At 46.7% G+C, this 25,960-nt stretch overlaps 1 protein-coding gene across 2 annotated transcripts in view; it reads right to left on the minus strand.

Annotated features, from left to right (window-relative positions):
- The window catches only part of KIF4A (kinesin family member 4A), a 147,715-nt gene that overhangs the window by 22,380 nt on the left and 99,375 nt on the right, over positions 1 to 25,960 (minus strand). For both annotated transcript variants that reach the window (XM_069209661.1, XM_069209667.1), the window contains exons 24-28: positions 25,214 to 25,384; positions 23,369 to 23,479; positions 22,888 to 22,965; positions 20,808 to 20,924; positions 8,709 to 8,885 (exon numbers count right to left, since the gene is read on the minus strand). In XM_069209661.1, coding sequence (XP_069065762.1) covers positions 8,709 to 8,885; positions 20,808 to 20,924; positions 22,888 to 22,965; positions 23,369 to 23,479; positions 25,214 to 25,384 — 654 coding nt within the window. The remainder of the gene's footprint in view (positions 1 to 8,708; positions 8,886 to 20,807; positions 20,925 to 22,887; positions 22,966 to 23,368; positions 23,480 to 25,213; positions 25,385 to 25,960) is intronic.

Here is a 25,960-nt window from a genome sequence, read left to right on the forward strand (position 1 = left end):
AGAAGAGGGGCGGGCGCCTGATCCTGCCGCCAACTGGATAGTTGCACTGGCTGGAGGGTGCACTAAAGAGGCTCAGAAGCTGCAGCATTTGGAGGGGTGGGTGACTGGACAGCTTACTGGTCACACTTCCACATCTTCTTTGGGATCCACAACACCAACTCTCAAAAGGACTGAGCAGGTTGCTGTGCTGGGGAGTAAGGTTGATATTAAGGAAACCTGTGTGGGATCCAGCCACAGCAGTGGTGAAAGGGCCACTTTTGGGACTGGACAGATGAGGAGAGGTTGAGAGATCTGGCAGTGACCACACCAGATCATGAACTTTGTTGCATTTTGACAATCCACAAAGGCTTGATTGAGGATAGCACAGTCCTTCCCAGGAAGCAGCCGTGCACCAGAGTCCCATGACACATTGGAATATCAGACCAGCAGGCATTAAGTGTTCACCAACCACCGGGCTAAGCTGGAAGAAAAGAAAATATACTTCTCAAATGCGTCCAGCCTCTTGGATTCCCTGAGTGGAATGGAACAGATTAGGGTTGACCTTTGATGTTGAGGCCTGCAGAACCAGGCTCTCCGGAGAGGGAGAAGGAGGCTGGGCCTCCTGGGGCAGAGCAATGGCACTAGGCTATCATGCCATGCACAGGAGCCGATGTTCAAGATTTGGCCCAGGCCCCCAAAACACCCTGAACGGCGCCAGCATAGACATCAGACGATGCTGGAGCGGAGTCAGTTCAGACTCCGGAATAACACAGAAAGTCTCGAGTCTTTATTGAAGGCAGGAAGTTCTCCCGGATTTTTGGAGTCACAGCTGGACAAGTCGTCAGATGTCTGATGAGGTATGCAGACAGGCCGGTGGGGTTGGTACCAGGTCAGCTGTTTTTATCTTCTGCGACTTCAGGGTTCTTTTGTCTTCTTGGGTCATCAGGATCTGCTTCTCTGGTGCCAGGGGCTCCCCTAAATACTGGGTGGGCTTTCTCTCCCATGAGGGAAGCCAGATTTGCATTTCAAAGGCAGCAGCCCTTTGTGGCTTACCACCATAGGAAGGCTAATCAGCAGGTCATCCTGTGGGAGGGGGTATTACACCCTCATCCCGGACAGGCTTTTGTTCTAGGCCTCCTGAGAGCAGAAAGTACTCACCCTAAAGCTCATTTAAAAGGATTCAAGCCCACAGCTCTAAGGTGAGAAATCTGCAGTTAGAACTCTATCAGAAACAATTATCTAAATCAGTGTTACTGGTCAAAAGAGAAATTCTTGAATCTTCAAGTAATGTCAGCAGGGGTCAACTCCACATACGCCGTTTAAAAAATGGGACAGACCAGGGAGATGTTAGCAAAACGTAATTCTAACACTAAATGCATTCAAAAATGGGGAAAACCATCATGATTACTGGGTGTAGGAAAGTGGATTAGGTGGTGTGGTTGTCTGACCTCACCACGTAACAAAAATCACAACTTTAATCAGGTCCAGTAAGGTTTCTTTAACAAAAAGTGTAAAGTATTTAGAAGTACCAAAGGAACAACAGATACGAAAGAAACAGGACAACAAAAACCCAACACCAATTTACAAAATGTGTATTTTTACCTTTAAATAGACCTGAACACAACAAAACCATTGAGGGGAACCAGAGACAAAACGTTCCAAAGGTAAGTGAAAATACGTTCATGTCAGCCTTTTGGATGCAATAAACTTGCTGCAACAGGTTTGTAGCCCACAGGCTAAAACACCTGTTCGAATCCTCTTTGATTAGCCACAACGGGTTGGGTGGTCACTCACAGGGAACACTCCAGTCCAAATGGACAGTTTACCTGTCAATCAGCAGACTGAGGGCCCACAGTGCACCTTTCTCCTTTAATATGGTCCAGCCTAGAAGTGGACTAGGTGGTGGGTACTAAGGATGCGGAGATAATGAAGGTGCTGGAGATGTGGTGAGTGTTCCTGGGGCCACCCTGGGGTTCACAGACTTTCGGGGCTCAAGGCTATGTCCCACGATGCAACCGAGGAGTCCAGTGCAGTTTCAATCGCTACTGGTCAACTAGATTCAGCAGTAGCTTACAGGTTAAAAAATATATATATCCTTTCCTTTAGGGGTCCAGAGTCCACTAAGACTCCTGCTATTGGTCTCTGGCTTTGGCACCTTGGAAAGGCCCAGACAGTCTCCCAGCAGGCAGCTGTTCCTGGTAGCTGGGCTCAACAGATGCATGTTTAGTTAGCTTTTGGTAGCCTTGGAACTTAACAGGAGGCTAGCAACTAAGCCCTTGAAGTCACTTCTTCCGTCCTGGCACAAATGGAGCTGGACCTCTTTGCAGGTCCTTCGAGTACAGCAACTGCAGTCCAGTCTTTGGTGAAGCCCCTTCACTGGATCGTGTGAGGCGCAGCAGTCCTCCTGCCTTCTTTAGTGATCAGAGGATAGTGGGTGTGGTTTGTCACTTAAGCCATCTTTTAGTTTGTGAGAAAGGAGGACTCACTAGCCAATGGAGCGGTACTTTCCACAAGGGAACCCTTCCTACTATCAAACATTTATTGGGGATTTGGCTAAAAATAATCCCAGAGTAACCCTCTCTGCCTAAATCCAAGATGGCTCAGGATTTCCTCTGTGAGGAGCTCTGGGAACACTCCCAAAGTGTATCTAATATTAGGAGCCACTCCTCCTGGAAAACCGGTTTGGTAACAGGTTTTCCCTTCACTGAAGGAGATGCCTCCTGTCAGTCAAAATAATTAGGCAGGTTAAGGTGTGACTGGCATTTGCTTTACTGAGGCTGTAGCCCCTTTGAAGCAGACCACCTGTGACCACTGCTTGAGAGCCAACCTGCTGGAGGAGGGCACATCTCCCAACAAAAGGTTTTTTGATCCCGGTTTCTGGGACCACTTCACACTTCCTAGCCAGGTGTCAGCCTGTTTCAGCTGCAAAAGTAAGGAAAAGTTATCAAGGTTTGGGCAAAAGAGTGACTTTCTAAAGATGCCTTATTATAAGTTAGTTTAAATCTACCTTCAGCAGTGAGTCAGATGATACCTTAGGTTACCTTTAGTAATTCCGAATGAAAGTCAGCACTTAGTGCAGTGGTCAGTGTAGTGATAGAGCGGAACGTGGTAACAAATTTACCTACGTTTGGACGCTCTTTAGGTCGATGAATCTTTTGACTTAGTGGGAACTCTCTGTACTCTTATATCGATCAATTGCATCAAATCAATAATCAATAACGAACATAAGCAACACCTTGGACAACATAACACTTTACAATTAATCCAGAATACATTTCGACGAACCCTGACCCTTCAGTCAGGAATAACCACACCAGTTTATTGCAAAGTTAGTGAATTTATTTCCCTATATTAACAAAGCTAGCACAATGTAAATGTGTCTCAACACCAAATGATAAACATATATGAATCTTAATAGCTGTCCATAACGTCGAAACAAGTGTAATCTATGAAGCATTTGAATCACAAGGCATTCGATAATGGCAATGCAAATCACTAATACGATAATCTGTAATGAACTAATTGCGTACATTTAGCCAGCATAACAAGATCTCAAATTGCATCGTGCGACATATGGAATCCTCATCTAACCTCAAATTAGCATCAGCATGTGGGACTTCATGCAAAAACAATTTGGCAACATTAATTTAGAAAAACTCCTAACTAGGGCTCTTACCAAAATCAGCAGTTGGTTACCTAAAAGAAACACAATGCAATTTTACAATTTCCTTTCATATTTACCAATTACGATCAGCATACAAGGAAGTCTTCGTCTCACAGGTACCGTTCTTCGGTCAGCATGGGTACCGTTTTCTCGATCAGCATAGGACGGGACAAAGGGGCAGGGGTGGACGGGGCAAATGCCTCACGGTGGCAAGATAAACTATTACTTCATGCAAAGGGATCAAATCAAAGTTACAGTCTCTAGGGCAAGAATCATTTAAAGTCTCTTTCTCTCGATTAGAGAAAGAGTCAAAGTCTCTCAAAATGGCGTCGCAGCAAAGTGGGCCATAATAGCTACGAAGTCTGCAAAATGGCGGGTATCGTGCTGGTTATGGCTGTAATGGCTACCTTCTTCTCGTGCACCTGGTTTTTATAGACAACAGTTCGAGTCCAGTAGGGTCTCCATTGGAGGGTTCATAGGTTAGCTTCAAATTGACCAATCAAACACGACAGTTCTCAAGCTTTTACTTAAGCATACATTATCCTTGGAGATGGGTACGTAATTTGCAACATTGTCTCTCGATTAGCTTACTCTCAGAGCCTCCATTGTCCGCACCTGCAAGTCGACCTTGAATTAAGGAGAAAATATGCCAGGCTGGCACCAACTTTAAGATAAGCATGTGAACAGTTTCTGTGGAAAAGTACAGCTTCAAGCTAAAATACACGTTTAATAGCACAGTGGAAAAATACGAGCATCTAAACCGTGAGACCAGGCAGCTAGGCCAAAGCCTCTGCTAAAGTAATGCTAAGCTAAAACATTTCAAACAAGCAAATCGTAGCACACGTTTATGATTAGGTCGGATTAGTGCAATTCTGATTCACCACGTTATATAAAGCACGCGTATAAATGATGGCAAACTACTCTGAGGGCACATTTTGTCCCCGTACAATCTTAATTAGTTCGGTTAATATCACACATGATTATTTCAGCACTACGTTCAAGCGTTAATAAATCAAAACCTTCATTTTCTGCTTCATCAGTAGCTCCAAGCCAGCCAATGGGGCTACCAACCTTACTGTAGATAAAATGATAATTTTGTGTTTTCACTGTAAAGGCATGTTAAACAAAAGGACATTAGTGCTATTTAATATATTCAGCACCCAGCTGCATGGGCTACCCAGGCCTGGTCTTGGGCCAATCTCCATAAACAAGCTTTACCACTAAACTTTCTGCTGAAGTGTGACTCACTTTAGGTCTCCAGGTGCAGATGTATGTTGTCTGCCTAGTAATAAGTAAATTCCTAAACCAAAAGTACAAGTTACTTACCTTTGGGGTAACGCCTTATCTGGTACGAAACTATATAGCCACAGATTCCTTACCTTGGAATTATCCCCAAGCATCAGACTGGATCTGGAAATTATTCATGAGTAGTACCGATGCACGGCGGTAGGTGGCGTCCGTGCTGAAAGTGACATGCATGGCACCTATAAAGGCACCACCCCAGAGTGCTGACGCAAGTTTCTTTTCGTACCTTTTCACGTCAGAAGTGCGGACCATGAAGAACACTGACCACGAGTATGGAAAACTAGGCCCTGAAAAGGGAACATATCTGTCCCTAGAAATCCATTCACAGAGCGGGGAGGATGGGTTGGTCGGTAAGAAATCTGTGACCAGAGTATCAGATAAGACGTCAAACGTATGCAACTTGTGAATCTGACAGAGAATTCTAGCCTCAGATTCCTTACCTTAGGACCCTAGCAATATCTCACTGGAGGTGCATCTGTGGACCACTTTCCCACTTAAATCCTGTAGGACCAAACAGGCAATGTGCCCATCCCAACAGACTTCACTGCATATGTTCACAAAGCACTACTACCTGGACAAAGGCCTGGCAGATGTCCAGGATCGGAATCCCATATGCTGACGCAATGGTTGTAGCTTGAGATCTGGTGGAGTGAGCATGCAAACTCTCAGGGTGTGGCTTCTTGGCCAGGGCGTAGCAGATTTTGATAAAGAACTCCATCGTCCGCTTATGCACTGCCCACCCTTTCTTTGCTTAGACATAGCCCATGAAGAGTTGGTACTCCACCCATAACTCGTGTGTGATCAAGGAACAACAATAATATTCTTTTTGGGTCTGGATGGTGGAATTGCTCGTCTCCCATAGAGGGATGGCTGGTGAGGCAACCGCAGTAAAACTGAAATGGCAGAAAGCAAGCCCTCGAGAGTGCCCAGAGCAAGAGAAAGTATGAAGAGAACAACCTGAGAAAGAGGGACAGAACTGGGATAAATATGTTTATGTACATCATGCCACAAATCTTTCCAGACAGCAGGCATATACTGCCTTGGTGGAGGGACACCTGGCTGCCAAGATAAAGTTGAAGACTTTGAGAGAAAGGTTGAAGGCTGTCAAATGCTGCTGCTCAACTCAATGCAAGAAGGCAAAGAGTTGACAGGTTCAGTGGAGGGCCCTGCTGCTGCAACAAAAGACCCTCCTGAAGGGGCAGACCGATCTGGGGACAATGACCATGCTCAACAGCTCAGGACTATCGACTCTCCGTGCCCAGTCCAGTCTCAAGAATGGCTTGGGCCAGGTCATTGCAGACCTTCTTGAGAAATCTGGGCAGGACTCGTATGGACAAAAAGGCGTACAGGAGGCCTGAGCTCCACTCAAGATGAAGTGTCTCTGAGCTAGAGCTGCCTTGGAAACTCCAGCGCAAAAATTGCTGACATTGCGCGGTCTCATCAGTGGTGAAGATCTAACCAAGGCTCTCCCACCTGTCTGGGGATAATTCTAAGGTAAGGAATGTGCATCCAGAAGGCTTCACCAGATAAGATTTCATCCACATTATTACAGGTTCTCTAAGTCGCCAATTTAGAGCCTTATGATTTATGAGCAACAAGCAAGTTTTAGGGCAAAGTACACTTTACTTCAAACTTAAAACGAAAGCGTAAAACTTTAAGCTCGTTTTAGTGCTTTTAATGTACACTGACAGAATTTCTGTGCCCTCAGACTTCGTGTGACTAGCAAATTAGGATGTCAATATCCAAAGTCTAATTTGGGACCCAATCTACAGGGAGGCAATGAGGCATCTGGTAATACTCTTTCTGATGGATACTCTAATTACAAAGCTAACAAACTTGTTCTGATGGATACTTCCCAACAGCAGATTCCTCACCATTTGAATTGATAACCAAGCAGCATCTTAAAAAGGTGGCGAGTCTGAGAAGTGAATTTTACAGAAGGAAATCCGCCAGTAGACCAAGCAGGCAAAAATGGCTCGTCCAGTGAACCAATGTTGATACAGAAGTGGCTAATTAAGTTATGGACAAACCCCAGTGAACCGCTTAGTAGATATTTCCAGACGAATGCCTGAAGCCAGGGCCAATGTGTCTACATTCACCCTGGAAGAATAACTGTGGATTCTCTTTGGAAACTCCTTTTTTGGTCAGAGCATAGCACAGCTTAACGTAAAGGACAGTTAGTCTTGGTAGTCAGTTTCGGGACTTCCTTTATATGCACAGGCAAATCCGAAAGTTGACTGTCCACCCACTGATCTTTAGAGATATCGATGTGGAAGCTAGGGGCCTGCTTAGGATCCAACCAGTGTATGGTTATCTCTTACAAGGATGTGACAGAGCAGAACACAGGGAGTGTGATGGACAGCCCCCACGAGCAAAGGCAACACCACTTTTGGAAGGAATCTTGCCCAAGTCCAAAGCACCAATCAGATAGGGGAAAAGGTAGCAAATGGTAGCTGAACTGACAATTCAGTGAGGTAATATGATGGCAATTTAGAGAACGGTCTTATGCGTTTAAAGTCTGAGTGCAACAGGCCTATGCATAGGCACAAAAGGGGCACACACCAAAAAAAGGATAGGACCAAATTAAAGTCAGTGCAGCATAATAAAAGCTCTTTTAAGAAATGCATCACAATGGTGGACTCCAATAAAAGGGGCTGATCAAGATAGCAAAGAAAGGCAGCAAGGTGAGGTTTAAGTAAGCCCCAGCAAACTTTTGGGGGGCCAGAAACAATAACTAAAGAACACCAGACAGCTTGATTTGAAGCGTAACGTAGTGTGTCTTCATACAAGGTAATGAACCTAGACCAGCAGGCAGAATAGACTTAGATTTACAGCAAGCAGCCAAAATCATATGCATAACCCCAAGCAAAAGGTCAAAGACGCTCAGTTAATTAAAATCCATCTCCACTCACGCAGCTGTGTGTAGTGGAGGTTCAGGTACAGATCTCTGCCCTTAATTTGGGACAGCAGTCCAAGTCAAAGGGAGATATTCAGATGCAGCAGGTCGGGGTAACAGACTAAGGTCAACCCACACCAACCAAAATGATCTAAGCTCAGTCTCCCCTGACTTAGTTAGGACCTCTGGGATCAATGGCAGAGGCTGAATTCATAGTAGGCCAAGCCCCACCAAAGGTGAAATGCATCTCCCAGACAGCCTCCGAGGGAAATTCAGGGAGCAAAGTGGCAGACATTGAGTGGTCCCAGCTGTAGTTCACAGTGGGCATGTCACTTAGATCTGTTAAGATATCCTGAGCCACCTTTGGGAGAAGTACAACTAAGTCAGCAGGTGATCGCCAAGATGACTCCTGCGGACTTAGTTGTCTGTTGGGTTCCCTGAACATCAGGGCAGACTGTCCGGGAGATTCCATGAGGTCAGTCACGGTCGGAGCTTCCACCTGGAGCGCGCATGACCCCAGGTCACACTGCTCCTTGCTTTACTAATAGGGTGGAAGTGCTAGCATAATCTGGCGTCAGGGCAAAATATGAGGAAGACATCCACACACAGGGGAGGCACCTACATCCAGATCCATTTCTTAACATCTGGAGGAGGAATGGAGTTGCACTGGAGTCAAACTATATGACCAATCGCGACACAAGTGCTATTGCACAACGGTTTCCTCATCTAGGTTGGCATCTGGAGGATTCAACAGGTGAGGAGTCTGGAGTTAGAAGTATCCAGATATCTGTCATTGACACAAGTATAAAATATATTACTCAAATCCCACAACCTTTTTTAAAGAAGTGAAACTGCTGAACTTACCCCCAAAGTACTTTTCTTGAAGCCCTTCATGGTTTTCACTGGAACCCAATCGTTGTCCTGTTCTTCATCGCAATTCACTTCTTCACCACACTCCTCCGACTCAGAAATTATTTCTTCAAGATTCAAGCAGGGATTTAAGGGTGTGGCTTTTGCTGTTGTGCGACGGCGCGCCTTAGGCTGAGGAAGACAATGATATGTTGCTATACTTCTGTATGTACACCATATACAGTCTAACTTACAACGGTGCAATCACAAGAGATTCAACAAGCCACTACTGTAGTACTGTATCACCAACATTACAAATCAAGGTCAAAACAATACGTTACTGATCTGTACTGATGAATATAAAAAAAAAAAACTAATAAAAAAATGCACAGTTGGTTAAGACTAGGTGGAAAAATTCTAGAAAACGTCAGCTTCACATATACTGGCCCCACTTCTACAGGTTTCTTATTGCTCTCCCTCTTACACAGAGAGGAACTAAACCCATTTTATTTTTCTTTAAAAAAGGATTTATTTAAATCCAACTATCAGGTTGGAGTCCAAGACATTCAGTGGGGGTGACAAGTTGTACACATCTGCTCCATAGCAGATAATCTGAACTTATCAATTAGTCTAATTTACTGTGTGATCTGTAGCTGATCCCCCCCCCCCCCCCTAAGTTCGGGGTGTTACAAAAGGAGATGCATGTAAACAATAAAAGCAGTAATGACCCACGGTATCCCTCCTCCCCTCTTGCTCCCAAGGCCAGCAGGAAGTCGGGTTGAGACTCGTGTGTCCAGCATTGACGATAATGTGTAACACATTCCGCCAATATGCAGGGACAGGTCCATGTCATGTAGATGAAATCTCCATTCTCTGTAGCGCTTTTCGGACAGGTGGAGGATCGCGTGGGGTCTAATTTGGCCAGTGCAGTGGGTGTCACGAAGTCATCCAGTACAAGCAGGTAGGTGGCAATTCTTTTGTGCAGCATATTCTGCAGGCGACTGAGGACGAATCGTAGTCACGCTATGAAACAGCATCGCACATTTGCAAATAAATTACAGTCTGGGGAGATATTCCCCCATACTGACCAAATTGCGCATGTCAAGGGTAGAGTGTACTAGTTTTTCAAGTGTGAGAGGTAGACACGCATTGTCTTTTAAAGGGAGTGCAGGGGAATAGAGCATGGTGTTCCCAAAAAGGCGTACCACTAAGTGTTAGTGGGGTCTAGCGGCATGCCAGCCAGTAGCAAAGGGTTTGGATGAGTGGGGTACACTAGGTCTCTTTCTGGGATTGTGTAGGGTAGTTGTGCATCGGGGGGTACCAGTAATAAGGATCAGTTGTATTGGGCTGTTAAATAATAGTTGAAAATGAGGAACACCAAAGCCCTCATATGAGGGCAACATGATGTCCCATCGGATGCATGGCTGCCGGCCCACCCAGACCAGTCGTGCCAAGGATGTCCGCAAAGTTGCGAAGGAATCTCTGAGGGGGAATGGAAATGTTTACGAATTGATATAAGAAACCCGGGAGCACTACCATTTTGATCAGGGCAATGAGTACTGCCATGGACAAGGAGCTGGATCCTGCGGTTAATCTAGGCATTTAGCTTATCCAGTGCTGGACCATTAAGGTGGTAGTGACCGATGTCCAGTACACGTGTGAAACAGCGCCCTGCACTCTCAAAGTCCAGGAAAATGGGTCTGCAGTTTGTGGGGGCATCTCTACTAGTGCAGGGGTGCCCTTACACACAGGTGCCTGCAAACCCTGCCCTCTGGGTTGACTGGGCCTACCATGGGGGTGACAGTGACCTGGTACAGTGACCTGTAGTGAAAGCTGGTGCGTGCACCCGTTTCACGCAGGCTGCAATGGCAGGCCTGCAGAACCCCATGCATGGGCTCCCCTATGGGCGGCAGAATAACTGCTGCAGCCCATAGGGACCCCCTGGGACCCAGTGGTCTGGGTACCATACACTAGGGACTTACATGGGGGGGGGACCAGTATGCCACTTATGGGAAGAAAAAGATACAGTTTACAGAAGAGTGCAAAACTATTGGGGTCCTGGTTAGCAGGATCCCGGTAGACAGTCAAACACCCTGACAACAGGCAGATAATGGGGGTAAACATGCCAAGAAAGAGGGTACTTTCCTACACAACTACCACCCACCCACACGGACAAGAAGCTTAATCTTGCCCAGACCAAATTCATTTGTCTAAGTGGAAATATCTAGAGAGTCCATCTGGATTGAAGTGGCTACTCCCAGGTCCATGTTCCACTGTATAGTCAATTCCCTGTAGGGATATGACCACCTCAACAATTTGGGGTTTTCTCCCTTCATCGGTCTGAGCCATGGAAGGGACTTGTGGTTTGTTTGAACAATGAAGTGAGTGCCAAACCGGTATGGTGTCCGCTTCGTCACAGCCCAGACCACAGTAAAGGTCTCCCTTTCTATAGCTGACCAACGCCTCTCTTGAAGGGGGGTGGGTGTCACCTTTCTACTTATAAAAGCAACTGGTTGATCCTGGCCCTCCGTGTTGAGCTGTGAAAAAACTGACCCAACCTCACAAGCATCAGTCTGGACTATTAACTTCTTGGAGTAGTCAGGGCTTTTTAATACAGGTGCTGAGCACATGGCCTGTGAAATCCTCAAAAGCTTTTTGACAGCTAGCTGTCCATAAATCTTTTTGGAATCTTTTTAGATGGGAGGTCATTAAGAGGTGCTACAATGGAGCCATCATTTTTGATGAACCTCTTGTAGTACCCAGTGAGGCCTAGGAAGGGTCTCACCTGGGTTTGTGTAGTAGGGGGTGGGGGGCAGCTGTCAGTGCTCAATCACACCTAGATCTAATATCTTTTGCACTTCTGCTTTGATGCAGTCCCTAACATGATCAGGTTGCCTGTAAATTGTATGTTTAATAGGCAAACTGTCCCCTGTGTCAATGGTGTGTTCACACCATGGTGTCTGACCAGGTGACAGAGAAAACAGTACAAAGAACCGCCCTAGGAGGTTCCTGCGGTCCTCTTTCTGAGGCTCAGAAAGGCAGTCTGCTAGGATAACTCCATCCACTGAGCCATCAGCTGCAGTGGTGAAGAGGTCAGGGAGAGGGTCACTCTTCTTCCCGTCCAACATCAGTAGCCATGAGCAGGGTCATGTCAGCCCTGTCATAGCAGGGCTTCAGGCGGTTCACACGGAGCACCCCGAGTGAGCTTCTAGGAGTGCCACAGTCCGCCAAGTAGGTGACCTCACCTTTCTTCTCCACTATAGTATGGGGACCACTCCACCCGTCTTGGAGTGCGCTGGGAGCCACAGGACCCAGAACCCACACTTTCTGCACTGGCTGGTACACAGTTAGGAAAACCTTCTGGTCATTCCACTGCTTCTGCAGTCCTTGGTTGACCTGAAGGTTTTTAGGGGCTTTTTTCATATACCCAGCCATCCAAGATCTGAGGCCAAGTGCACATAATGATCAATGTCTCGTTTAGGGGACTTGAGAGGTTGCACTCAGCCCTCCCTTACAAATGCAAGTGGACCCCTAACAGGGTGCCCAAACAGAAGTTCAAAGGGGCTACTGCCCACTCACTTCTGAGGAACCTCCCTGTAGGCAAAACTGAGGCATGGCAGTAGGACATCCCATCTCCTCATGGGTTTTTCCAGAGTCCCATGATCACGCCTGAGACTTTTGTTAAACCTCTCTACCAAACCATTGGTTTGGGGAGTGGTAAGGGGTGGGGATCTTGTAAGTTACAAAACATTCCTTCCACATGGCCTTAAAGCACACAGACAAAGTTTGTGCCTCTGTCTGATACCACCTCTTTTGGGAAGCATACGCTGGAGAAGATTCCCAGGAGGTCCTTTGCCACTGCAGGAGCTGTAGTGGTCCTTAGAAGTATAGCCTCTGGATACCTGGTGGTACGGTCCACCACCACCAGCATGAATGTTTCCAGAGGCAGTGGGCGGGTCTAGGGGGCTAACAATATCCACCCCAACCCTTTCAAAAGGAACCCCAACCACTGGTAGTGGTATTAAGGGGGCCTTTGGGGTGCCACCTGTCATGCCACTTTCTTGACAGCTGACACAGGAGCAACAAACCTCCTTTGTGTGTCTTCAGACATATGGGGCCAGGGAAAGTGTGGGGCCAGTCTGTCCCAAGTTTTGCTTTGACCCCAGGTGACCTACCAGGGGTATGTCATGAGCATGGGTTAGCAAACATTCTGTATACTGCAGAGGTACTACCAACCTCCTGGTGGCACCAGGCTTAGGTTCTGTAGGAAGTTGGCTCTGTATGCACTATTTCAAAGTAAGGAATAGTATGCACAGAGTCCAAGGGTTCCCCTTAGAGGTAAGATAGTGGCAAAAAGAGATAATACTAATGCTCCATTTTGTGGTAGTGTGGTCGAGCAGTAGGCTTATCAAAGGAGTAGCGTTAAGCACTTGTACATACACAAGCAATAAATGAGGAACACACACTCAAAGGCAATTCCAGGCCAATAGGTTTTTGTATAGAAAAATATATTTTCTTAGTTTATTTTAAGAACCACAGATTCAAATTTTGCATGTAATATTTCAAATGAAAGGTATTGCAGGTAGGTACTTTAGGAACTTTGAATAATCAAAATAGCATATATACTTTTCACATAAATCACATAAAGCTATTTTAAAACTAGATACTTAGTGCAATTTTCAACAGTTCCTGGGGGGAGTAAGTTTTTTAGTTTTTGCAGGTAAGTAAACCACCTACGGGGTTCAAGTTTGGGTCCAAGGTAGCCCACCGTTGGGGGTTCAGAGCAACCCCAAAGTTACCACACCAGCAGCTCAGGGCCGGTCAGGTGCAGAGGTCAAAGCGGTGCCCAAAACGCATAGGCTTCAATGGAGAAGGGGGTGCCCCGGTTCTAGTCTGCCAGCAGGTAGGTACCCGCGTCTTCGGAGGGCAGACCAGGGGGGTTTTGTAGGGCACCGGGGGTGGGGTGGGGTGGTGGTGGTGGTGGACACAAGTTAGCACAGAAAGTACACCCTCAGCACGCATCAGGTTTGTAATTGAAATCAATGGGAGACCAAGGGGTCTCTTCAGCGCTGCAGGCAGGCAATGGGGGGCTCCTCGGGGTAGCCACCACCTGGGCAAGGGAGAGGGCCTCCTGGGGGTCACTGATCCTTCAGGTCCTGGGGGCTGCGGGTGCAGAGTCTTTACCAGGCGTCGGGATCTGAGGAGCAGGCAGTCGCGGTCAGGGGGAGCCTCGGGATTCCCTCTGCAGGCGTCGCTGTGGGGGCTCGGGGGGGGGGGGGGGGGGGGAAGGGGGATGCAACGCTGGCTACTCACGGTCTCACAGTCGCCGGGAAGTCCTCCCTGAAGTTTGTTCTCCACAAGTCGAGCCGGGGGCATCAGGTGCAGAGTAGCAAGTCTCACGCTTCCGATTGCGGGAAACGCAAGTTGTTTTAAAGTTGCTCCTTTGTAACAAAGTTGCAGTCTTGGGTGAACAGAGCAGCGGTCCTCAGGAGTTCTTGGTCCTTCTAGAGCAGGGCAGTCCTCTGAGGATTCAGAGGTCGCTGGTCCCTGGGGAAAGCGTCGCTGGAGCAGTGTCTTTAGAAGTGGGGAGACAGGCCGGTAGGGCTGGGGCCAAAGCAGTTGGTGTCCGTCTTCTCTGCAGGGTTTTTCAGCTTAGCAGCCCTCTTCTTAGGTTGCAGGAATCTATCTTGCTGGGTTCTGGGAGCCCCTAAAAACTCGATTTAGGGGTGTGTTTAGGTCTGGGGGGTTAGTAGCCAATGGCTACTAGCCCTGAGGGTGGCTACACCCTCTTTGTGCCTCCTCCCTGAGGGGAGGGGGGCACATCCCTAATCCTATTGGGAGAATCCTTCATCTGCAAGATGGAGGATTTCTAAAAGTCAGTCACCTCAGCTCCGGACACCTTAGGGGCTGTCCTGACTGGCCAGTGACTCCTCCTTGTTTTTCTCATTATCTCTCCTGGACTTGCCGTCAAAAGTGGGGGCTGTGTCCAGGGGGCGGGCATCTCCACTAGCTGGAGTGCCCTGGGGCATTCTAACACGAAGCCTTTGAGGCTCACTGCTAGGTGTTACAGTTCCTGCAGGGGGGAGGTGTTAAGCACCTCCACCCAGAGCAGGCTTTTGTTTCTGTCCCCAGAGAGCACAAAGGCTCTCACCAAATGGGGTCGGAAACTCGTCTCTCAGCAGCAGGCTGGCACAGACCAGTCAGTCCTGCACTGAACAATTGGGTAAAATACAGGCAGCATCTCTAAGATGCACTCTGTGTGCATGTTTTAATAAATCCAACACTGGCATCAGTGTGGGTTTATTATTCTGAGAAGTTTGATACCAAACTTCCCAGTATTCAGTGTAGCCATTATGGAGCTGTAGAGTTCGTTTTTGACAGACTCCAAGACCATATACTCTTATGGCTACCCTGCACTTACAATGTCTAAGGTTTTGCTTAGACACTGTAGGGGCATAGTGCTCATGCACATATGCCCTCACCTGTGGTATATTGCACCCTGCCTTAGGGCTGTAAGGCCTGCTAGAGGGGTGACTTACCTATGCCACAGGCAGTGTGAGGTTGGCATGGCACCCTGAGGGGAGTGCTATGTCGACTTAGTCATTTTGTCCCCACCAGCACACACAAGCTGGCAAGTAGTGTGTCTGTGCTGAGTGAGGGGTCCCTAAGGTGGCATAAGACATGCTGCAGCCCTTAGAGGCCTTCCCTGGCATCAGGGCCCTTGGTACAAGGGGTACTAGTTACAAGGGACTTACCTGGACGCCAGGGTTGTGCCAATTGTGGAGACAATGGTACATTTTAGGTAAAAGAACACTGGTGCTGGGGCCTGGTTAGCCGGGTCCCAGCACACTTCAGTCAAGTCAGTATCAGTATGAGGCAAAAAGTGGGGGGTAACTGCAACAGGGAGCCATTTCTTTACAGGTTCCCTTAGTTAATATAAAAGGTTCTCTTCCCAGTACACCTTTTGGGTGCCACTGACATCCCCTGATTCCTGAAGGAGTTTGCTGTCTTAACCCTTCCAGTTTGGGACAGGTTTGTTGTGCCCTACTGATCTCCCTGGCAGGCCCCCCGCACCTTCCAGTTCAGCTGTGTTAGCTTTCAACTCTTCAGGTGTAGGTTCTACCAAGGAGGTGGATTCCTCCTCCTCAAAGGGGGAATGCTTACTGGTGGGGTAAGGGGCAAAGTTTTGCCCTTTCTACCCTTGGCTTTGAGAGCCTCTTGGGCCATTGTTCCAGGCTCCAAGATTCCTTTCTCTTTTTGCTTTTTGGCCTGTGCCCTGGTGAAAGCCAAAATATGCCCTGGGATGCCCAGCACTGCTGCCTGGGCCTCCAACTCCACTTTAGCCCAAGCTGAAGTCTCCCAAACATTCCCCAAGAGACACTATAGGTAGGTCTGTGGACACTACAACTTTCTTTGGGCCTGTACACCCCCCCCCCAGCTGAAATCAATAACTGCCACGCGGTGGCACACAGTGTTGTTGTGGGCGTCAGTCACTTGGTACTGATGGCCAAGTAGGTGTTGCTCAGGGGACACCGGTTTTTCAGTCACCATAGTGACCCTGGCACCTGTGTCCCTGTAGGCCTCTGCCTAAACACCATTTATCAAGGGCAGCTGCCTGTACTTACCCATGTTAAGAGGACAACATCAATGCCCCCCTCTGAGACTAAAACAGTCTCACTAGTTTCCCTAACTAAGCCAGCCCCATCACACCTCCGTAAGTGAGCCCAGCTACACCCCTGGAATGGCCATGGCTGCCTGACCCACCACTACTGCTATTAGGGGGGCACTAGTGCTAGAGGCTGTAGTGGTGGGATGCGTGGTCTAGTGTTTTGAGGTAGTGTGTTCCAAAAATAAAGTACTTTTATTTTTGTACAACAGTGTTTTTGTGTGTGCAAGTATTGTGTGACCTCAATGGTATTGCATGAGCTTTGCATGTCTCCTAGATAAGCCTTGGCTGCTCATCCACAGCTACCCCTAGAGAGCCTGGCTTCTAGACACTGACTACACTACACTAAGCGGGAATACCTGGACATGGTATAAGGTGCAAGTACCTCAGGTACCCACCACACACCAAGCCAGCTTCTTACATTAGTGGTGCAGAGATGGGATAAGCACTAGCAATTGCCTCATCACTCTGCCACTTATCACAGGAAAGACCACTTACTAGCTAGGATTTGGGTAAGAGAGGGGTCTAGGCATAGCCCTTGCTCCAAACTTCTCTAAGGGAGACTAGAAGTTACAGAGGTTAGACACACCCCCCACACCACTTTAACACAAACATGTATTCAGGACCTAGCACATTTCAGACCAAGGGTTCTCCTTATGATGATCTTACCTTTCAGTAACTGAGGGAAGTGTGCAAGAGTAGGAAACTGAAGACTGGGAGGAACCTTAACAAGAGTCTGCTCCTAGGCCTCCTCGTCCAGAATGACCAGTACAATGCTGGTAGCCAGGAGTAGAGGGAGGAGGAAGTAGACTCTAGCCCCCAAGTGTTAGAAAGAGAAGATCTGGACACTGAGGGTCAGGAGGGTCTCTCAGAGGATCACAGGGTCCCTAGTAAACCCCCTAGTGTAGCTGGGAGCACTACAGAGAGAGGGGACCAAGTCCAAGAGTCACAGTGGAGTCCAGGTCAGCCATGCAGCCCTGGAGTCTGAGAAGATTTCCATATGGATGCAGAAGGAGTCCCACACCAGAAGTAGATTGCAGACGGGTGCTGGTGCAGGAATTCCACCAACAAGCCTTGGCAAAGGCAACCTCGATGTTGGCAGAAAAGAGGTGCTTCTGGGGGCCAGGAGGCCCAGGAGTACTCAACCCAGGAGGAGGAGGGAGAGGAGAGGTTTGGAGTCTAAGGGGACCCACAGCGTTGCAGAGTTCACAGGAGCAGAGGTAGCACCCACAGGATGGGGACAAGTCGCAGAAGAAGCCCATGCAGCACTACAAGGATCCCAAGCCGCCAGACAGCCATGCATGAGGCTGCTGGGCTTTGCAGGAATGAGTGATGGGGCTGGAGCTACACGTCACTTGAAGATCCCTTGGAGGAGATGCAAAAAGTCTTGTCAGCTGCAAGAGACGCAGTGCACAGGGGTACTGTCCTGCATGGGAAGTTAAGGGGCTTACCTCCACCAAAGTTGGACAGCTGGCAGAGAGGACCAAGAGAACTACTCCGGCCCACCACCTGTGATGCAGTATCCACGCAGCTCAAGATGAGGGGAGATCCACCCAGCTGGTCGTTGCTTGCTGTAAGTGCCTGCAGTTGCAGAGGAGTGACTCCTTTACTCCAAGAGAGATTTCTTCCTGTGCAGGCTGAAGAGTTGCAGTCTTCTGAGGATGCATGGCCAGGGAAATGTTGCAAAGCTGGCAGGAGACATGGAAACAAAGTTGCAGAAGAGTCTTCTTCGTTGTAGCAGCGTTGTCAGTTCCTGGAGGGTCTAGTCGCAGTTCAAGTGGCCAGAAGTTGAAGTGGCGGTTGCAGAGGAATCCTGCTGGAATCTTGCAAGCCAAATCTGATGACCCCCACCCAAGAGACCCTAAATAGCCCTGAAAGGGGGGACTGGTCACCTAACCAGGTAAGCACCTATCAGGAGGGGGCTCGGACGTCACCTGCCTGGACTGGCCACTCAGATGCTCCCAGAGTTCCCTGCCAAAATTGGAAACAAGATGGCAGAACCCAGGGACCCTCTGGAGGAACTGTGAGCACCACCCCTGGGGTGGTGATGGACAGGGGTGTGATCACGCCCCTTTCCATTGTCCATTCTCACGCCAGAGTAGGGTCTGGGGGACCCAGAATCAGTGTGGACTGGTTTATGCATAGGGGGCATGAAATATGCCCTTAAAAGCAAACCAGTGGCTTGGGGAGGCTTCCCCTCCCAAGCCAGTGTCACCCATTTCCAAAGGAGAGGGTGTTACCTCCCTCTCCCAAAGGAAATCTTTTGTTCTGCCTTCTGGGCTTGATCAGATCAAGCAGCAGGAGGGCAGAACCTGTCTGAGGTGGCAGCAGCTGTGCTTCCCAGAAAACCCTGTAGGACTGGTGGTAGCAATGCTCAGGGTCCTCTAAGGAGCCCTCAGAGTGCATGGAATCATACTTCCAATACTTGCAACAGTAGTGGGGCATGACTCCGACATGTTTGATACCAAACATGCTCAAGTTCAGAGTTACCATTATGTAGCTGGACATAGGTAGTGAATTATGTCCAGTACATGCATAAAATGGCGTCCCAGCACTCAGTCCAGAAAAATTGATCTGGAGTTTGTGGGGTCACCTCTGCTAGTGCAGGGGTTCCCTCACACAAAGGTATCGGCACTCCGCCCTCTGGGCAGAGGGGGGCTACCATAGGGGTGACTATGGTGCAGTGACCTGTAGTGAAAATGGGTGCATGCACCCGTTTCACGCAGACCTCAGTGGTAGGCCTGCAAGACCTTTGTATGGCCTCCCTAAGGGTGGCAGAATAACTGTTGCAGCCCATACGGATCCCCAATGACCTGGGTACCTAGGTACCATATACTAGGGACTTACATGTGGGGACCCATGTGCCCATTGTGGGAAGAAAAAGGTACAATTTACAGAAGAGAGAAACTATTTCGGTCCTGGATAGCAGGATCCCAGTAGAGACAGCCAAACATACTGACAGCAGGCAGAAAATGGGGGTAACCATGCCAAGAAAGAGGGTACTTTCCTACAGTGCTCCTTGCCCTCCACCTTCATGGCATGGATTTTAGAATTATTCTGGATCTTGGCCACTAAAGGTTCCATGGCCAAGGCAAAGATTAGGGGGTGGAGGGGGTGGGTTGGGGGAGGGCAACCCTGCCTTTTATCTCTCGTTAGGGAAGTGTCTGATGCAGGTCTCTGTTGATTTTAAGTTTAGCAGTCGGCTTCTAGTAGTTTGATCCGGATGTAGGTTTTCTTCTGAGGTCCCAAATGAGATTTGTCTAGCACCGGACAGGTAGGGCCAATCCACCTTGTTGAAGGCCTTCTTGGCATCTAAGGAGAGAACACCATGCAGCTACACTGTCTGGCCCTCTTTCGATGACTGACTAAAGCTAAATAATTCCGTGGTGGTCAATGCTCAATCAAGCTACCACTTCAGATGCTCGAAGCCGTCAGATTAGCTAACGCCACCAGGTACAAAAAGGCTCTCACCAAATTAAAACAACTTGCACATTCAGGTGCACTGACTTTCTAGCCCCTATAGAGACTAAGCAACAAGTAAACAATCCAGCTGGTCTCCCAAAGCCTGTCCCCCGTTTCAACAGCTTTTGTACTAGGACAAATTGTAAAAGTGAGTTTGAGCCCTTGCTGGTTCTTCCTCCCTCTCCCATCCCCCGCTGTATATGGGCAAAAAGGCTGGTCAGTGTCAGAAGTTTCTGGCGACAAGCTCCCCTACAAGACTGATGAACTCTATGGTCAAATAGAACTCACTAGGAATTTAAAACTCTCCAGCTCTGTTAACTTCCACAGCTCACTTTTTAGTTCCAGTCACCCTGGAAATCCTTAGAAGTGTTTAACAGCAGCAACCACTAACATGTCAACTCTTGTCAAAGCAAGAACTAGTTAGATGAATTGCAGCAAAACTGATAAAGTACAATGCATTACAAGGCATAGACAATTTTGAAGAAAAATCTTAAATGCTCTATAATCCTATAAACTTGTAGATATAGTCAAGCTACTGAATATTTATGAAGAATCCATCAGAGATTGGGACTTTCATCATGAAGATAGACACCAGCATGGTAACGAGGGCACCATCTCTTTAAATGTGTACTTTTCAAAAACATTTCACTTGAGTTACAATACTTAATTGAGATTCTAATACACAAATAGCAAAGAGGGTCAGTTAATGGAAACATTTCCTTTTTTTTTTTTTTGGAAGACCTACACAAAATGACTGACAGACTGAAAGGTTTAAGTGAACACATGTTTTGTAAAACCAGCTCCACATTTTTGACTAAGGAAACAGTAATCTAAAGAGGAGCACAAAAAAGGAGAATCGCTTAACACTGCTGCATCTTGTTCATAGTGCTCCTTCCAACATCTGCATTAATAAAAACACTTCAATTACCATTAAACACAAATTGAGAGGCTTTATCTTGTAACTGAGACCAGAGCTCATGCCTTACCTTTGGAGGGATGTAATCAAACGGTGAATCAGGGGACTCTGGCCGTGAGCGCATGATGGAGTTGTGAAGAAGGCCATAGAGTTTTTTACCACTAGCCACTTGTAAAAGTGATAGTTTCTGGCAGAAGAAAAACAGAGGTAAAAGCTAGATGTGTAATACAAACACGTTTCAAAATGAAAGATACTAAACTTCTGCTGGCTGGCAGCAACTGTTAAATCTCATGAGAAAAAACTCCTACCCTACATTTGTGAAAAAAATTCACCCAGGAGAAAGACAAAGATACATTGTTTGGATGTGCAAGTAATTAAGGAACTAGGTTTCAAAAAAATACAAACTAGTTTTAACCAGCCTTAATCACTGCTAATTTTAAAAGGTCTACATCAGTGGCCTCACATAAGACTTTTGGTCTGAGAAACATGCAAGACCCAGAATTCCCTTCTAATTAATTCCAGGGGCTGCTGCCCTGAACTAAGGCTCATGGCCAGGTCAATGTACTCCAAGGTTTGCTTCCCCGCCTTCCATTTATTCAATGAAGGGAAGGGCCCCTCTTCACGAGTTGAAGAGCTTTTTAAATGCTGAACCCAGAATTGGCCTCCCCTTCTAAAATAAGACAGAGTGAAGACCTGTGCTTACCCCTTACCCAATTTAACGACTGTCTAGCTACACTTTGAAGTAGAGTGAACCTTCAAGATGCTTATCTCTGGGCTGGTTGAATGTATGTAGTAGACGAAAGGACATCAAGCTTAGGTTATGGTAGTCTACAAGCTAGACCCAAGAACCAGTGGGCTGCTGTAGCTACGAAAGCTTCACCTGTAGGAGTGGTTCTTAAACAGAAATCTTTCCCCACCACAATTATTATAGATACAGATCAGTGCCAGAGCTAGCTCAGCTGGTAGACCCTGGAAAGAGTTGCAGTAAGACCCCACGTTAGAATATAAACATCTTTTAGAGGTCGTAGATTTCAGCCTAACTAGGTCAACCATGAGGCAAACTATGTGCATAAATGCACACATCAACCTGATCAGCTGAGCAACTATGGTCAGGGCACAGCCAATGGAGAGTGCTATACAGCTGAATTTTCAGAACACCGGAGGCAGCATAAACCACAAAAATAGGGGGAGACAAAGGGGCCACTAAGAGTGAAGTGAAAGTGACAGGATGGTTTGACTACCTCCACCCTCAAAGAGGTGGTTCAAAGATCTGTATGAGAAACACTCATGCAAACAGAACGGAACACCACTTCTAGATGACAAATCATTAAGGGCAAGATGAGTGAATTAATCAGAATCATTGTGGTCACTCAAATCCTTAGCATGCTTGCTTGCAACTGTTTACTACAAAAAGATGAATGAAACCCTGACATTTTATGGTGCTTGTAAACAGACTTGTCAACCCTGGTAATTAACAGTCAGTTTAGCTCTTCTCTTTAGCATCCTATAACTTTAAAACAGTTACCAGCTGTTTTCTCCCTCTGTAATACTTCTGAAAAATCACAAACACTTGTTGGGAGAAAGTAGAACCTCCTTGAACTACACATTTGGCAAGATTTTTAGCAAAGGTATAGGTGGACAGTTATTGTCAGACAGACATCATGGAAAACAGTGAGAAACAGATCAAAATGCTCACTTGCAGAATATTTAGCAAAATATTACACTAAATGAGCCATATAAGTAAGTATTGACTGACATCTGGTTTTAGTATTATAAGTCACAATCCTACTTTATGAAATTCAAACACAAATATGCTGCACTACCTGAATTCCATCAGGAAGTAAAGATCTCTTCCATGACCAATTGTGCTAGATCATGTGTTTAATATTGCAGTCAAGACATGCTGGAAGAATGTTCCATCAAATGGGCTTAAATTCTTATCTGAATGCTCTAGTCTAAGGTATTTCTGCAGAACACACGAGTAAGTACTTTAACCACTGCTTATCACTTGAGTATACCGGACAAATTTGTGTTTTGTAAGAATATCTGTAACTTCACAGGACCCATTTCATTAAATGTAAGCTTTGGATGATTTCACGGGCCAGAGAAGTATGCAATAAAAGGTTGAAATGCGAGGAGTCAGTGGCTACCTGTCGGTACGTTTCATTCTCTTCCAGGAGCCTCTGATTGGTCTCACACAAATCCTTCATCTTGTCGAGCTGCTCTTCCTAGTGGGAGAGAGATATTACATTTTAATTAAGTATCCTCATATGCTATTCTGAAGCATGATATTGGTGTACAGGAACAAAACACCCCCCGCACCCTCCCTTGCGAAAGTGCCCCCATGCCAGCCAAGGCTAGTCTGATGGGGGCCAAGGAACCAGTGCATCAACTATTTACAGGGCTCAGGTGTTTAATGAGGATCACACGGACACAGCATCATGTCTGTAACCACACATGCATCAAATGTTTCAACCTGGATGTGCAGGGCAGTCAGGGCTATGCATGCATTATTGTCTTTCCTCCCAGATGAGAGGAGCAGGCTCACAGTACGATGAAAACTGTGCAACCTTAGACCAAAGAGGATTCCAATAGTCAAGACAAATCTACACACAAGCTCCAATCAATCACCTGCAGCTTTAACCGCTCCTGCAGCTGGCTCTCCCGCTCCAGCAGGGCCGCGGATGGAGGACCAGGCGTTGGCGGTGCCTTTTGTTGCAACTGGCTCAGCAGGTACAAGATCTGCAAATTCAAGAAGTGCAGTGAATAAGTACACTTAAGCAGAATATTAACCAAACTAAGCCATGTCTACCCACTTCACCAACCACTGCGTCACTTGGTGCCTTAACCTGGAGTAAGTTGCAGCCAAGTCATGGTGCAGATTTTCTTCACAGCTTTAGAATGATCCCAAAAGAAAATCACTTCATTGAAAGGCCAAAGCTGGTTGAGTTTCTTTTAACAGGGCCAACAGCACAGAGAAACCCCAAATAAAAAGCACAAAATTCCATAATATGGAGGTAGAGTTGTTGTAGTCCCTTCCAAACTCTGGACCACTCTCCAAGTGACCATCATGACTATTAAATCTGGTACAGTTCAGGAAACAGATTACAACATGGCTGTTCTCACACAGATCTTAATCTCCAAGTAGACTTATCTGGACGATAGCCTATCACTGCATGGTATCTTTCCCAGTTACCTAATGCCAGGATACTTCTTAGTAAGTGGCTGGTAGCACTTAAATGGTAAAATCAAATCTAACATTACATAAATCAGACACAAAAAGGCTGCCACAGATTTGGAGGGGCTGCCCTTTTCAATACAGATACATTTTCAATGGTGTGATGCCAGCTGCCTGGTAGTATGAACTTAATATGTTTTGTTGTTCCTGAGCATCACAAATGGACCCAGATTCAGGAAAAGTAATTCATCCAATACTGTAAGTCTGGTCCCTCACAGTTAATGTGTAAGGCAATGAAAAAGAACAAGCAGCTCTGGTGAACACACCCCAAAGGTGTCCTCCAGGCGTCTCCCCTCTTCATTCTGGAACCACACAAGGACAATAGGCGAGATGAGCACCATCCGCTAATACAATGAACTGCAGACAAGGTCTGAGACAAATCTGGAAAACGTGGGGTATGCTACTGAGATTTTTAATGCTTGCTTGTAAAGTATAGTGAAAAATAAGCAGAATGACGAGCAGTGCCTCACATGCGGGCGCACCAGCATAATTCTTGGAATGTTGCATTTATGAGAAGTCTGTCCCAAAACGGCCAGCAATGCATCAGGACATGTGGACGCATGGATAACCATTTTCAAAATTATAGTACCAAAAAGTGCAGAAGTGAGAAAATAAAGGAGCAACAGACCCGCAACCAAATATATAATACAATACATGAAATTGGTCGAGGGACAGAGGAACAGTGAGCAGCTGGGCAGAGAAAGTAACTGGGGAACAGAGCAAAAGAGGAATTGGTATGGATAGTCCAAGAGCAGGGAAGAAAGGCACATCATTGGAGGAACTTTTGCAGGACAAGAAACAATCTACGATCAGCGAGGTGTGGGATAGCAATGGAGGGGGGGGGAGAGGGCAGCAGGAAGGTAGGCAAAAATGTAAAACAAAACCAGCTCAAGGGAGTGTTGACAAAAAATAGTTACCCAAATAAAAGTATTGGAAGGGTGCAACTCAACCTATCAAACACAAAACTGCTGTGAGGGAGGGACAATTATGAGGAAGGAAAGCCATCAAATAAGTAAGCAATTGAGATCGACAAGCAAGTCAACCAATGAAAATGGACACACACACACTCGACACCCCATAAAAGTAGAATAACGTCCCTTGAGATGTAAATTGACCAGTTTGTTTAAAGCTGCTGGGCTATAGAAAAACTAAACGATTAAAAGGTTTGACAGAGCAGAAGCAAAACAAGGACTATAGCATAACATCTATTTAACCTCCCCAAATATAGCCCAGCTCACCTTCTCTTGGTGCTGCTGCTCCAGTTGAACAAGTTGGCTTTGGTGTTCAGTTTCCATCTCCGCCATCTGGTTCCGCTCCTCGAAGAGAGTCTTCTGCAGGTCAGCAGAATGAGCCCTGGCTTGCTTTAGGTTACTCTCATGTTTACTGCATTCCACTTTGGCGGAGACCAACTAAAAATCACAGAAGCTCTATGTTAAGACAGATGATAGTGTAATGCTCAGTCACCCAGACTATATTACATCCAACCCTGATGAAACAGAGGTCAGATATAAATCGATCTGTTAAACTACTGTTTTCCACATTCTACTGAGCAAAGCTGAGTTCCTGTCCCACATTGGTCATGTGCCAAAAACTGGGAGAAAAAACTGATCACCTCATTAGCTCATCATGCAACTGTAGTAAGCCTTTGAGCACTTTAGGCTAAAGGCTAGTAATGAGCTTAACTGGGCTTCTCCAAGGGCTCCATGCGCATTTTATATAACATCTTTACTGTGTGGGCTGCTTACTGTCAAATATTAACAATTAGGAGTATACCACACATTAGCTCAGGCAGTTCAATTGACTGATGAACGGACAGCACAGTTTAAACTTCAGGGCATTGCAGCGGATTTGTAGCCTCAATGGTCCACTGCATTCTGGCTGACATCTGACACTTCACACCCTGGTTGGGACTACTTACAAGGGCACTTAATTATTTTCCTATCTTGCATTTAAAACTTAGAAACCGCCATGTAAACATGAAAATA

This window comes from Pleurodeles waltl, chromosome 2_1 (genome assembly GCF_031143425.1).
Source record: "Pleurodeles waltl isolate 20211129_DDA chromosome 2_1, aPleWal1.hap1.20221129, whole genome shotgun sequence".
NCBI classification, from domain to species: Eukaryota; Metazoa; Chordata; class Amphibia; order Caudata; family Salamandridae; genus Pleurodeles; species Pleurodeles waltl.